Source organism: Puma concolor, chromosome C1 (genome assembly GCF_028749965.1).
Source record: "Puma concolor isolate L17-30 chromosome C1, mPumCon1.1.hap2, whole genome shotgun sequence".
Taxonomy (NCBI): domain Eukaryota; kingdom Metazoa; phylum Chordata; class Mammalia; order Carnivora; family Felidae; genus Puma; species Puma concolor.
This window is the reverse complement of record NC_141674.1, coordinates 41,625,905-41,641,514: the sequence shown is the minus strand read 5'-3', so window position 1 is coordinate 41,641,514 and position 15,610 is coordinate 41,625,905. Positions and strand designations below refer to the sequence as shown.

At 37.2% G+C, this 15,610-nt stretch overlaps 1 protein-coding gene across 8 annotated transcripts in view; it reads right to left on the bottom strand.

Moving 5' to 3' along the window:
- OSBPL9 (oxysterol binding protein like 9) overlaps positions 1-15,610 on the bottom strand; it is a 194,143-nt gene that overhangs the window by 78,124 nt on the left and 100,409 nt on the right. For all 8 annotated transcript variants that reach the window (XM_086716949.1, XM_086716952.1, XM_086716950.1 and 5 more), the window contains one exon: positions 1,155-1,231. In XM_086716949.1, coding sequence (XP_086573075.1) covers positions 1,155-1,231 — 77 coding nt within the window. The remainder of the gene's footprint in view (positions 1-1,154; positions 1,232-15,610) is intronic.

Below are 15,610 nucleotides of genomic sequence, written 5' to 3'. Positions count from 1 at the left end.
TTTAAGTCTCTATTTGAACAGTTTCAGGTGATGAGGAGTTTCCACCTTGTAGAACCTGCAATGCCCTATATACCACTTTGTATAATCAAGCCAGTTCCTGGTACAGGACAAAAATCAGTAGAGAAAAAGAGTTATTAAATATCAGTTTTCTACAACTCAACCCTATAAATCAAAATAATTAAAACAAAATCCTCCAATGCCATAATATAAGCTCCTTCATTTAAGAATGAACTTGGAAAACTATCTGCAGTATGGTGGAGTAAACATTTGTTGTTTTTGTCATCTATCATCTTTTTTCCCTATTATGACTTTGCTTGGTGGGCACCATCTTCTACCCTACAAGCAATATGTTTCTGGTGAAGCAGGTAACAGCTCAGCTCCAGGAGTGAAAGATGTGACTGTGAAATTGTGATTGGTCAGGATTAAGAAAATGACTGGAGATAAGGTGATCAGCACTAATCCTATTGGTCTTACTATGGTCCAGAAAGAATAATAACCTTCTGTGGAATTGGGAGTTCCTACAATATTTTCCTGATAGTATGTTGTACATCTCAACAATGGGAGGCTGAAATTGCTACAACAAAAAGAACTTATCTAAAAATAAAGGCACTCCAGAAGAAATGAGGCCTAGAAATAGAAATGGTGGATTTGGGTCCTCATGACATTAAGTGCCTACTTCAAACCACATTTCAGCCAGATTTACATTTTTCTTAAACCCAATTTGTCTTTTTTTTCCTTTTACTTTCACCCCAAAGAGTACTACTTAACACATATGGTAACTGCCAAATCCAGTAACAAGAAAAGTAGGTCAACTCATCAGTACTTATGTATTATTATACATTACTGCATAATTTAGTTGTATCAATAACCAATCATAGATACTAAATTTAAAAATGATCTGGTACATATTAACACAGAATTTCACATTGAATATGGCCTTGAACTGTCTTATTTCTAAATAAAAATCAGTATTTTACCCCATAGAAAGCAGAAGAAAAGGAATATACCTTTACTGATATAACACTATAAAGGCAAGAATAAGCAACTCAGAAATAAGAAATTTTCATTATATCATATCACAGTTATTTAAAAAAAACAGAAAGTAAACAAACAAAAACTAACGAACTATCCAGAAGCTATGTAAAGACTCTTACTTGAAGCTGAAGAGTATGTCTAAGAATTGTTTCTTCTAAGGCATGGATCCACTTCTCTCGCTCATCAGCATCGCGAGCTGAAATAAGATATTATAAAAATTAAACCGCTAATTTCTACAAGACAGTTTTATGTTTTAAAGTAAAAATTTTAAACCTCAATACTAATAGGAGAGGCTTTAGTTGTGCCATTTTCTTAATAGGTTCATCTTCCTATCCTTTTTAAACATGCAATCCACTTGCAGCAATTTATAACAAAGGGAATAATTATGGTCAGTAATAGCAAGCTACACTTCACTGAGAACAACTAGAAAAGCTGGAAAAATTACTAAAAAATAATTGATTGGAGACAACAGAAAATAACAAGGTAATAAAGAAATAACAGGCCAAAGTCTAAAAGACAAACATCTAGAAGATAAGCCTTATATTGAAGGCCACTTCTCTCCTTATAAATTCCACCAAAGGAGTAGTAGACTGAGCAACGTACTTAAAAGCTTTGTCAGTATGTTTGGGCAGGAGCTGTATGGGAACTCTATGTATTTTCTGCTTAATTTTTCTATGAACCAAGAACCGCTTTAAAAAATAGTCTATTAAAAAAAAAAAAAGCCTTGTCAAGGCAAAAGTTGGAAACCAAGGCCCACCACCAGTGGAGTCTCTAGTGAATAAGTCATGCTTCAATTAGGGTGTCATGGGGCTACACTTAATAGAGGGATTAAGAATAAAACAATTAAATTAACTGCTCAGTTCTGAATGGCAAAGAAAAATCTTCATGCCCAAAATGGATTAAAACAACCCCATGTTATTAGTGACTCTAGGTACCTGGCTAACAAAAGCAAACAAAATCTTTTCTGTAGGAAGATAACATCATTTCAACTGCTGAATCATCTCTATAAATAATTTTTTGACACAATGTCTAGCACATAAGTACAGATAGCCAAGTATACAAGGAGACAAAACTATACATTAATGAAAATCAAAAGACAATACAGGGGCATATAGGTGGCTCCGAAGGTTAAACATCCAGCTCTTGATTTCGGCTCAGGTCATGATCTCACAGTCTGTGAGCTCGAGCCCCACATCAGGCTCTGCACTGATAGTGCAGAGCCTGCTTGGGATTCTGTCTCTCTCCCCCACTCACGCTCTCTCTCTTTCAAAATAAATAAATAAACTTAAAAAAACATAATCAGCAAAATTTAAAACTCAGTGGATGAGCTTAACAGCAGAATAAATCAACTAATGAGACAATTAGAGAAATGGAAGAGAGATCAGAAGAAACTTATCAGTATAAAAGACAGTAAGTCAAACAGATAGAAAATATTTTCAAAAAGGTAAGCAGGGCGCCTGGGTGACTCAGTCAGTTAAGCTTCTGACTTCGGCTCAGGTCACGTTCTCACTGTTTGTGAGTTCGAGCCCTGCATCGGGCTCTATGCAGACAGCTCAGAGCCTGGACCCTGCTTTGGATTCTGTCTCCCTCTCTCTCTTCCCCTCCCCCACCCATGCTCTCTTTCTGTCTCTCAAAAATAAATAAATGTTAAAAAAAATTTTTTTAAAAGCTAAGCAAGCAATTGAGCTAAACTCTCAAACAATGCTAGCCAAAAGACAACAGAGTACTATATTTAATGGATAAAAGAAAATAGCTTCCAATCTAGAATTTGGTGAATGTCCTTCAGGAACTAAGATGAAATAAAGTCATTTTCAGACCAAAAAAACTAAAAATTTGTCACCAGCAGACACTCATTAAAGAAAATTTGAGGGGCACTTGGGTGGCTCAGTCAGTTGAGCATCCGACTCTTGATTTCAGCTCAGGTCATCATCTCACAGTTTGTGAGATCAAGCCCCATGCCAAGGTCTGCCCTGACAATGTGGAGCCTGATTGGAATTCTCTCTTCCCCCCTCTCTCTCTCTGCCCCTTCCTCTCCCTCCCTCTCTCTCTCTCTCTAAATAAACTTAAAAAAAAAAGAAAAAGAAAATTTGGAAAGGTATTCTCCATGCCTACATGGATAATGTCTGATGGAAGGTGGTAGAAGCAGGAAAGAATGGAGTCACAAAAATGGTAAGTATATTAAACCATAAGAAACCTAGGAATAAACCTAACCAAAGAGATGAAAGACTGGTACTCTGAAAACTATAAAAACACTGATGAAAGAAATTAAAAAGGACACAAAGAACTGGAAAGACATTCCATGCTCATGGATTAGAAGAACAAATATTGTTAAAATATTTACACTACCCAAAGCAATCTACACATTTAATGCAATCCCTCTCAAAATACCATAAGCATTTTTCACAGAGCTAGAACAAACAATCCTAAAATTTGTATGGAACCACAAAAGACTCAGAATAGTCAAAGCAACCTTGAAAAAAACAAAGCAAAGCTGGAGGTATCACAATTCTGGACTTCAAGTTATATTACAAAGCTGTAGTGATCAAACAGTATAGTATGGTACTGGCATAAAAACAGAAACATAGATCAGTGGAACAGAATAGAAAAGTCAGAAATGAACCCACAACTATATGGTCAATTAATCTTTAACAAAGCAGGAAAGAATATCCAATAGGGAAAAGACAGCCTCTTCAACATAATGGTGTCGGGAAAACTGGACAGCAACATGCAAAAGAATGAAACTGTACCACTGTTTTACACCATACACAAAAATAAATTCAAAATGGATTAAAGACCTAAATGTGAGACATGAAACCATTAAACTCCTAGAGAAGAACACAAGCAGTAATCTTTCTGACATCAGCCATAGCAAGTTCTGACTAGATACGTCTCCTGAGGCAAGGGAAACAAAAGCAAAAATAACTATTGGTACTTCATCAAAATAAAAAACCTCAGCACAGTGAAACAATCAACAAAACTAAAAGGCAACCTATGGAATGGGAGAAGATATTTGCAAATGACATATCTGATAAAGGGTTAGTATCCAAAATTATAAAGAACTCAACAAACTCAACACCTAAAAAACAAATAATCCAATTAAAAAGTGAGTGGAAGACATGAATAGACAATTTTCCAAAGAAGACACATGGAAAGATGTTCAACATCACTCATAATCAAGAATACAAGTCAAAACCACAAAACTTATTATACTATTGGTGAGAATGCAAACTAGTCCAGCCACTCTAGAAAACAGTATGGAGGTTCCTCAAAAAAGTTAAAAATACAACTACCCTATGATGCAGCAATTGCACTATTAGGTATTTACTCATTCAAAGGGATACATGTACCCCAATGTTTACAGCAGTATTATCTCCAACAGCCAAACTATGAAAATAGCCCAAGTGTCCATCAACTAATGAATGGATAAAGAAAATGTGGAATAGATATACAATGGAATATCATTCAGCCATAAAAATGAAATCTTGCCAGAATGATGTGGATGGAGTGACAGTATATTATTATGCTAAGAGAAAAGAGAAAGACAAATACCATATGATTTCACTCATATGTGGAACTTAAGAAACAAAACACATGAGCATAGAGAAAAAGAGGGAGAGAGAGAGGCAAATCAAGAAACAGACGTAACTATAGAAAACAAACTTATGGTTACCAGAGGGGAGGAGGGTTGTGGAATGGGTTAAATAGGTGATGGGGATTAAAGAGGGCACTTGTGATGAGCACTGGCTGTTGTATAGAAGTGTTGAACCACTAAATTGTACACCTGAAACCAGTATTACACTGTATGTTAACTAACTGGAATTTAAATAAAAACTAAAAAAAAAAAAAGAAAGAAAAAAACAGTTAAAAAATGGTAAGTACATTGGGGCACCTGGGTGGCTCAGTCGGTTAAGCGGCCGACTTCGGCTCAGGTCATGATCTCGCGGTCCGTGAGTTCAAGCCCCGCGTCAGGCTCTGTGCTGACAGCTCAGACCCTGGAGCCTATTTCAGATTCTGTGACTCCCTCTCTCTGACCCTTCCCCGTTCATGCTCTGTCTCTTTCTGTCTCAAAAATAAATAAACGTTAAAAAAAATTAAAAAAAAAATAATAAAAATTAAAAAAAAAATAATAAAAATAAAAAAAATGGTAAGTACATGGGCAAAACTAAATGCATATTGACTACATAAAATAATAATACCTTGTGAAGTTAAATACATATAAAATTAAATACAAACAACTGAAAATAAAGTAGGAAAGAGAAAATGGAGTTAAAGAATTCTAAAGTTCTGCATTGTTTGGAAAGAAGATAAAATTACCAATTAACATTAGATTTTGATAACTGAAAGATTTATGTTGTAATTTTTAGAGTAATCACTATAAGGTTAAGTGTTTAACTTCCCACATAATAAATAAAAAAATCAGTAATGAAAAATAATCCAAAAATTTACAAGAAAAAAAAAAAAGAAACAAAATACAAGACAAAAAGAAAACATATGGTAAAATGGTAAAATTTTAACCCTAAAACACCAATAATTAAATTAGGTATAAATGAAGTATGTAAATGTTCCAATTAGAAAAAGAAGAATTTTTAAACAAGATTTTATGACACAAGAGATACTCATTAAATATAAGGATACAGAAATATTAAAAATAGGAGTATAAAAAAAGACAGACCATAGAAATACTAACTCTAAAAAAGTTGATATTATTCAAATCACACAAAATAGACTTTACCAGAAGATCAAGAGGCTCACTTTGCAAATGCAACAGAATTTTATCATCAAGAAGATACAATAAATATAAATTTATATGTAGCTAATAATATGTATTCAAAAATATATGTATATGGCAAAAACATATAGAATATAAGGAAAAATAGACAAAACACCACCATCATAGTGGCAGATTTTAATACAACTCATTCATCTCCCAATTAGATGAAGCAGACAAAAAATTAGTAAGCATCTAGAAAATATGAATAATCCCTGATGAATAAACTTGATCCAATGGACATACATAGAGCACTACACACAACAAATGTGAAACAGACATTCTTTTCAAGCACACACAGAATATTTCTAAAAACTGACCATACAGCAGCTCTTCCAACAATAGCCAGGTTATGGAAAGAGCCTAAATGCCCATCAACTGATGAATGGATAAAGAAGATACGGTTTATATATACAATGGAATACCACTTGGCAATGAGAAAGAATGAAATCCTGCCATTTGCAACAACGTGTATGGAACTGGAGGGTACTATGCTAAGTGAAGTAAGCCAGAGAAAGACAGATACCATATGTTCTCATGTGGAGCTTGAAAAACTTAATAGAAGACCATGGGGCAGGGGAGGGGAGGGGAGGGGAGGGAAAGGGAAGGGAAAAAATAGTTTCAAACAGAGAGGGAGGCAAACCATAAGAGACTCTTAAATACAAAGAACAAACAGAGGGTTGATTGGGGGGGGGGGGACAGGTGAGGGGGTAAGTGGGTGATGGGCATTGAGGAGGGCAGTTGTTGGGATGAGCACTGGATGTTGTATGTAAGCAATGACTCACAGGAATCTATCCCCAAAACCAAGACAAGAAAAGAATAAGGAACTGCCATAACTAAATGTAATGCAGGATCTTGGATTGAATCCTGGAAGAGAAAAGGAACATTAGAGGAAAAATCAAATGATTTGTGGTTTAATTAAAAGCATTTTAGCATCTGTGGTTTAATTAAAAGCATTGTACCAAATGAGTGGAAGATTCAGCTCAGGACATTAGAGCCTGAGCAAGATGAGGAGGGCACGCGGTAGTAACCCCTTATCAACAAGGGATACATTCCAAGACACCCAGTGGATGCCTGAAACCATGGACAGTAATGAACCCTATATATACAGTGTTTTTTCCTATACATACTTATGATAAAGTTTATTTATAAATTAGTAAGAGATCACTAATTAGTAAGAGATTAACAACAGTAACTAATAATAAATAGAACAATTATAACAATATACTGTAATAAAAGTTATGTGAATGTGGCCCGTTTCTCACATACATGAATGCTCTTAAAATATATATATATATATATATTTAATATTGTTTATTTTTGAGAGAGAGAGAGACACACACAGAGCGTGAGTTGGGGGAAAGGCAGAGGGAGGCAGAGAGAGAGAGAGAGAGACAGAATCCGAAGCAGGCTCCAGGCTCTGAGCTGTCAGCACAGGGCCTGATGCGAAGCTCAAACTCACAGACTGAGAGATCGTGACCTGAGCCGAAGTCAGATGGTCTACTGACTGAGCCACCCAGGCGCCCCTTAAAATATCTTAATGTACTGTACTCACCCTTCTTCTTGTGATGATGTGAGATGATAAAATGTCTATGTGATGAGATAAAGTGAAGTAAATTAATACAGGCACTGTGAAGTAGCATTAGGCCATTACTGACTTGGCAATATGTTAGAAGGATCATCTGCTTCCAGAACACAGTTAACTGTGAGTAATTAAAACCGCAGAAAGCAAAACTGCGCATGAAGGGGCACTACTGTACATCATACCAATGGACAACGTGGCATGAGGCATCAAAGCCCAAAACAGGATGAAGAGGGAATCTACACAGTGGAAGAGTCCAGCATGAAGAGTCAGAAGACAAGAAAGGTGAAGAGGGAGTCTACATTGCAGGGGACAGAGTCAAGTGGGCACAAGGTTTCCAAGGCTGGGTGGAGTAAGGATGATATTCACACAAAGTAGGTAATGATAGGAACTACATACAGGAGGACTGGCCAAGTAAGTAAACACAACAAGGATAAAGGATTTCTCACTGTTGGAAAATAGTGTTACAAATAATGTAAGCGAGAAAACCAGAATGATTTCTGGGGTATGAGACTGGAAATGGAGGTATCGGTATGAACTCATGGTTTTGGCTATATAAATAAATACATATGGAAATATGGACATGGAGGCACACGCATGTATATAACATTTACATGTTTCTTAGCTATGAGAGAGCCTGGGTCCCATGACACCTAACAGTGCCAAATACACCTAAAACCAGGTATTGATTTCTGAAAGCCATTCTCCTTTCAAAGGTACCAGGGCTTCTTGGAAAAATGGTTGATTATAGAACAGGAAGGAAGGGAGAAAATAAGCCTAGAATCCTTTTTTCTTTTCTTTTCTTTTTTTTTTTTTTTTTTTGTGTGTGTGTGTGTGTGCCAGAAAGTAAGTAAGGAAATGCTTTTTTGTGCCAGAAAGTAAGGAAATACTCAGAGAATTATAGGGACATGTCAAAAAGAATACAGAAGTCAGCTTAAAGGGAATTCTAGTGGCCAAACTGAGGGCAATTTAAGCATCAAAATAAATAATGATAGTAAAGAATTATAGTCTGTTGAGTAAAACAAGATACTATGTTACTACTGATATATAAATATATATATACATATATATGTATATGTACATATATATGTATATACACACACACACTGAAAGTTTGATGAGGAATGGGATATTGGCATAGCTTCAAAATACTTCCCCACAAAATATTAACTAAGTTGGGAAAAAGATTAAATGTAACAACAAAAGCCTGGCAATACCACCTTAATGAGATGATTAAAGTAAATGTCATCAGTAATGGGATATATTGAAACCCTGTGATAAGAACACAGAATCATGTCTGTGATCTTTGAGTCAAAGACAGGTAATCTGAATCAAATTATAAAGAAACATCAGAAAAAAACAAACTGGGGGACATTCTACAAAATAATTAGCCTATAACCTTTAAAAGTGTCAAGGTCAGGGGCGTCTGGCTGGCTCAATCATTGGAGCATGAGACTCTTGGGGGTTGTGGGTTCAAGCCCCACAATGGGTATAGAGATTACTTAAAAATAAAATCTTTAAAGAAAAAGTGTCAAGATCATAAAAGTCAAGGAAAGGAAAGACTGTGGAACCATTCCAGACTGAAGGAGACTAAAGAGACATGATAACTAAATGTAAAATGTGATGCTGAACCAGATCCTCTTGCTATAAAGGACTTTATTGGGACAACTGGAAAAGTTTGAACAGAGTCTAAGGGTTAGAAAGCATTAAGGCATCAATGTTAATTTCTTGATTTTAATGGTTGTATAGTATGTATAGAGGAAAACTTCCTTATTTGCAGGAAATATTTTAAAAAGCAGGGATGATGGGATATTCAATTAGCAACTTTCAGTTTGGGAGGAGGATTGTACTGTACTTGCAACTTTTCTGTAAGTATAAGATTGAATCATACTTTAAAAATCATATTTAAAATTATGATAAATCAAAGAAGACATAAATAAATGGAAATATTTCTTCAGGGACTGTAAAATTCAATACTGCAACCTATTCAAATTAATCTATAGATTAAATGCAAAGCAAATTAAAATTCCAAAAGGCATTTTTAAACTTTGTCAAGTTGATTCTAAAATACAAAATGGTACAAAAGATAAAGAATAGCAAAGGCTTCCTGGAAAAGAGAGAAGGTTTACTGTATCAAATATAGAGTAATAAAGAAAATGTGGTATTAGAGCAAGGCTATATAAACACACCAAGGAAACAGAACAGAGCCCAGAAACAGGCCCACTCATATATATAAACACTTGATTTGTGACAAATGTGGCACCTAAGAGCAGTTAGGAACAATCTTTCAATATATAGTTGTAGGACAATATGGGAAAAAAAGAAACCTGACCATACCTTTACTACACACAAAAATTAATTCCAGGCGATTGCTTTATTCTTAACTGTGAAAGAACAACAAAGCTTCCAGAAGATAGAACAGGAGAATATCATCATAATTTGGGGATAGAAAAAAAGCTTCTTAAACAGGATACAGAACTAATTACAAAGAAAATGACTGATAAATTTAACTACATCAAAGTTAAGAATTTTGGTTCATCAAAAGACATCATTTAGAGAATGTCATAATAAGCTACTGTGACATACAGAGTTAAAGAACATGGACTCTAGGTTCAAACCTGAGCTTTGCTAGTTATTAACCATATAATTTGCAACAAATTATAAGCCTCAGTATTCTCATTTGTAAAATGACAGTAATAGTATCTACCACAAAGGGTTATTTCGGAGATTAAATGAGTTAATACAAATACAACACTTGGACAGGTAAATGACATAAAGTGCTCAATAAGCATTAAATTATTACTATCAGACTGTTGAGCATTAATTATGATCTGGCCCTGATTTCAAGGAGTTCAAAATCTAGTAAAGAAAGATTTGTATTTAACTGTATGAATTCATGGCTTATGCCCACCACCCGCCCTGCCCCCACACACAAAGGAAGTGAATAAAAAAATCAGGGAAGAGCTCCTTGAGGAGTTACACCCTAAAGAATAAGAATTAGTTTGTTAAGTAGAGAGGGTAAGTACATCTTGAAAGAGAAAAGAACAATAATAAAGACACTGAGACATGAGAAAGGTATATTTGGGAAACTGGTTTAAATATGTCTAGAACATTGGATTGATTTGGGGAGGAGGAAATGGCAAAAGATTAGGATCCCAGCCCAAGGAGTACAAATGGACTTTATCCTTAAGACAATGGAAAGCCCTTAAAAAGTTCAAGCATGAGAATGACATGGTCTAATCTGCATATTAGGAACATCAGTCTGGCAGTGTTGTAGAGAATGAAAAATGGGGCAAAAATTGAGGGGGTCACACCAGTTAGGAAGTGGTTGTACCAGTAAGGCCAGAATTGAGAAATGGTTAGGGCATGACAGGGGTGTTATTCTCACTGCCATCAGGCCACCAAATGGTAATCATCTTTAAATCTGCCACCTCCTCACAAATGATATCAGATACCAGGTTCATCAGATTCTTCCTTGAGATAGTCCCTCTTTCTATCCTGTCTTTCAATTCCTAGTGACTACATGCTGGTTGAAGCAGTCATACAGTCTTATGTCTGTAAACAAAATATCATCACAAATGTAGTACATGTGTATACTCTGCAACCTCCAACACAGCCTGCACACCTCAGATTGAGCTTATATTGAAATGCTATTTAGGAGTGCCTGGGTGGCTCAGTCAGTTGAGCATCCGACTTTGGCTCAGGTCATGAGTTCATGGCTCATAAGTCAGAGCCCAGTGTCAGGCTCTGTGCTGACAGCTCAGAGCCTGGAGCCTGCTTCAGATTCTGTGTTTCCATCTCTCTCTGCCCCTCTCCACTCACGCTCTCCCTCTCTCTCAAAAATAAACATTAAAATTTTTTTTTAAAAAAAGAAATGCTAGGGGCGCCTGGGTGGCTCAGTCGGTTAAGCGTCTGACTTCGGCTCAGGTCACGATCTCGCGGTATGTGAGTTCGAACCCCGCGTTGGGCTGACTGCTCAGAGTCTGGAGCTTGTTTCAGATTCTGTGTCTCCCTCTCTCTCTGACCCTCCCCCGTTCATGCTCTGTCTCTCTCTGTCTCAAAAATAAATAAACGTTAGGCGTGCCTGGGTGGCGCAGTCGGTTAAGCGTCCGACTTCAGCCAGGTCACGATCTCGCGGTCCGTGAGTTCGAGCCCCGCGTCAGACTCTGGGCTGATGGCTCAGAGCCTGGAGCCTGTTTCCGATTCTGTGTCTCCCTCTCTCTCTGCCCCTCCCCTGTTCATGCTCTGTCTCTCTCTGTCCCAAAAATAAATAAACGTTGAAAAAAAAAATTTAAATAAATAAATAAACGTTAAAAAATTTTTTTTTAAAAAAAGAAATGCTATTTCTATTTTTAAAAACCTCAAAATTTGACCATATTCTACAGAATTCACCTAACCTCCCTGTTTAACAATAAAATCCCTCCACATCTTCCATTTCATGTTTGTTTTACATGAACCAAACCACCGTCTCAATGACCTTAAAACACTCTAAATTATCTTCATGGAATACTTCTTCCCTCTGTGAACCTTAACATTGACTTTACCCTTCCTTCCATCTACCTAAACATCATATGCCTCAGAATAAGTCCTAGTTCTCCTCAAGGAAGTCTTACCTAGCTAGTCCAACAGCACTGATCTCTTTCTCCTTAAATGCCAATGCGTCATTCAATTATTCTTTGATCAAGTATTTATTGACTACCTATAAAATTTAATCTTATACTGCCCACACACTGTTATTTACACTTTTTCACGTGTTTATGTTTTGTCTCTAAGATTTTAGGTTTTCTGACAATATTAACCATAGTGTTTATCACAGTATTAGATATATCCATCCATCTTCCTATCCATCCATCCAACATTTATTTAGTAGCTAGTAAATACCAAGTACTGTTTAGAAACTGGGGATATATATTCAAATAAGACCCAGTCCCTGTTTGTGTAGAACATACACTCCAGTAACAGAAAACATATGCAAACTGACAACCGCTACTATACAGATGACTGAGTAAATCAGTGTAAGCAGAGTTCAAGGGGTGTACACTTGTGGAGATGAACTCAAGGAAGGCTTGAGCTCATCAAGGAAGCCTTCTAGAGCATGGAGATTAGAGTTGAGTTTTTAAAACTGAGTGAGGGGCACCTGGGTGGCTCAGTCAGTTAAGCTTCTGACTTCAGCTCAGGTCATGATCTCACAGTTCATGAGTTCAAGCCCTGCATTGGGCTCTGTGCTGACAGCTTGGAGCCTGGAGCTTGCTTCGGATTCTGTGTGTGCGTGTGCGTGTGTGTCTGCCCCTCCCCCACTTGTGTTCTGTCTCTTTCTCAAAAATAAATAAAACATGAAAAAAAATTTTAACTGAGTGAGAGTTAGAGGCAAAGGTGTGGATGTGGAGGGAGGGAGGAGATAGAGAAAGGAAGAAGGAGAGGGAGATGTGAAGGAGGAGAGGGAGAAGGGATGTGTGGTGAGGGAAGCACTGACAAGGGAGGTATTCAAAGGTAAAGAGGGCAATATAAGGAAAGGTAAACATGTGGCAAATTACTGTATGAGAATATAAACTAAGAACCAGAAAATATAGCCCATGCTTTGCTACTTTTTTCTAGTGTTGACCTTAGCAAGTCACACCATCTGAATACTCATTTTAGCATTTTCAAATTAGAGGCTTACTGGCATAAAGATGGGCATATAGACCAATGGAAGAGAATAGAGGACCCAGAAATAAACCCTTGCATGTGTGACCAAATGATTTTTTTAAAAATATAATTTATTGTCAAATTGGCTAACATACAGTGTGTAAAGTGTGCTCTTGGTTTTTGGGGTAGGTTCCTGTGGTTCATCGCTTACATACAACACCCAGTACTCATCCCAACAAGTGCCCTCCTCAATGCCCATCACCCATTTTCCCCTCTCCTTCACCCCACCATGCACCCTCAGTTTGTTCTCTGTATTTAAGAGTCTCTTATGGTTTGCCTCCCTCCCTCTCTGTTTGTAACTATTTTTCCCTCTTCCTTTCCCCCATGGTCTTCTGTTAAGTATCTCAAGATGCACAAATGAGTGAAAACATATGATATCTGTCTCTCTCTGACTTATTTCACTCAGTATAATACCTTCCAGTTCCATCCACGTTGCCACACATGGCAGGATTTCATTCTTTCTCATTGCCAAGTAGTATTCCATTGTATATATAAAACACATATCTTCTTCATCCATTCATCAGTTGATGGGCATTTAAGGCTCTTTCCATAATTTGGCTATTGTTGGAAGCGCTGCTATAAACATTGGGGTACATGTGCTCCTATAAATCAGCACTTGTGTATCCTTTGGATAAATTCCTAGTAGTGCTATTGCTGGGTCGTAGGGTAGTTCTTTTTTGAGGAACCTCCACACTGTTTTCCAGAGTGGCTGGACCAGTTTGCAGTCCCACCAACAGTGCAAGAGGGTTCCCGTTTCTCTGCAGCCTCGCCAGCATCTGTTGTTTTCTGAGCTGTTAATTTTAGCCACTCTGACCAGTGTGAGGTGGTATCTCAGTGTGGTTTTGATTTGTATTTCCCTGATGATGAGTGACATTGAGCATTTTTTCATGTGTCTGTGGCCAAATGATTTTTGACAAGTGTGCCAACACAGTGGGGAAAAGTCAGTCTCTTCAACAAATGGTGCTGGGATGATTGCATATCCACATTCAAAAGAATGAATTTGGACTCTTATGCCATATGCAAAAAATAACAAAATAGACTAAATGTAAGAGCTAAAACTATTAAACTAGAAGAAAACAGAAAGAGAAAGCTTCTGAACACTGGATTTGGCAAGGATTTCTTGGATATGACACCAAAGGCCCAGGCAACAAAATGAAAAATTAGACAAATAGAACTACAACAAACTTAAAAATTTCTGTGAAAAGGAAACAATCAAAAGAAAATAAAAGCAACGTACAAAATGGGAGAAAATAATCGCAAATTATATATCTGATAAGAGGTTAATACCCAGAATATATAAGAACTTCTATAACTCAAAAACATAAAAACAGCTTAATTTAAAAAATGGCCCAGGGACTTGAATAGACATGTCTCCAAAGAAGACATACAAGTACTAGCCAATCAGCACATGAAAGGGTACTCAACATCACGAATCATTAGGGAAATTCAGGTCAACACCACAATGAGATATCACCTATCAGGATGGCCACTATCAAAAGAACAAAAAATAGTTTTGATAAGGATGCAGAGAAGTTGGAATCCTTATGCCTTGTTGGTGGGAATATAAAATGGCACAGCCATTATGGAAAACAGTATGAAGTTTCCTCAGAAAATTAAAAATAGAATCATCATATGACCCAGCAATCCCACTTCTGAGTATTTATCCAAAAGAACGCAAAGTAGAATCTCAAAGAGATATTTGCACGACTAGAGCATAACATTATTCACAGCAGCCAAGAGGTGGATGCAACCCACTTGTCGTTGACAGATGACTAGATAAAGAAAATGCAGAATATACATGCAACGGAATATTATGCAGCTTTTATTTATTTATTTTTTTAAAAAATTCTTTTTTCAACGTTTTTTATTTATTTTTGGGACAGAGAGAGACAGAGCATGAACGGGGGAGGGGCAGAGAGAGAGGGAGACACAGAATCGGAAACAGGCTCCAGGCTCTGAGCTATCAGCCCAGAGCCCGACGCGGGGCTCGAACTCACCGACTGCTAGATCGTGACCTGGCTGAAGTCGGACGCTTAACCGACTGCACCACCCAGGCGCCCCTTTGCAGCTTTTAAAAAGAAGGAAGTCCTATCACAAGCTACTACATGGATGAACCTTGAGGACATTATGCTAACCAAATTAAGCCAGTCACAAAGGGACAAATACTGCATGAATCTATTCACATGAAATATCTGAAGTAGTCAAAATAATAGAAACAAAGTAAAAATGTGTTTACCAAGGGCTAGAGAGAAGGGGCAGGGGGGGATTAGTATTTAGCAGGTATAGAGTCTCAGTGTCACAAAATGAAAAAGTTAGATTTGTTGCACAAAAATGTGAATATATTTAACACTACTAAACTATACACTTAAAATGATTAAGATGGGGGTGCCTGGGTGGCTTGGTCGGTTGGGCGTCCGACTTCGGCTCAGGTCATGATCTCACGGTCCGTGAGTTCGAGCCCCCCGTTGGGCTCTGTGCTGACAGCTCAGAGCCTGGAGCCTGTTTCAGATTCTGCATCTCCCTCTCTCTCTGACCCTCCC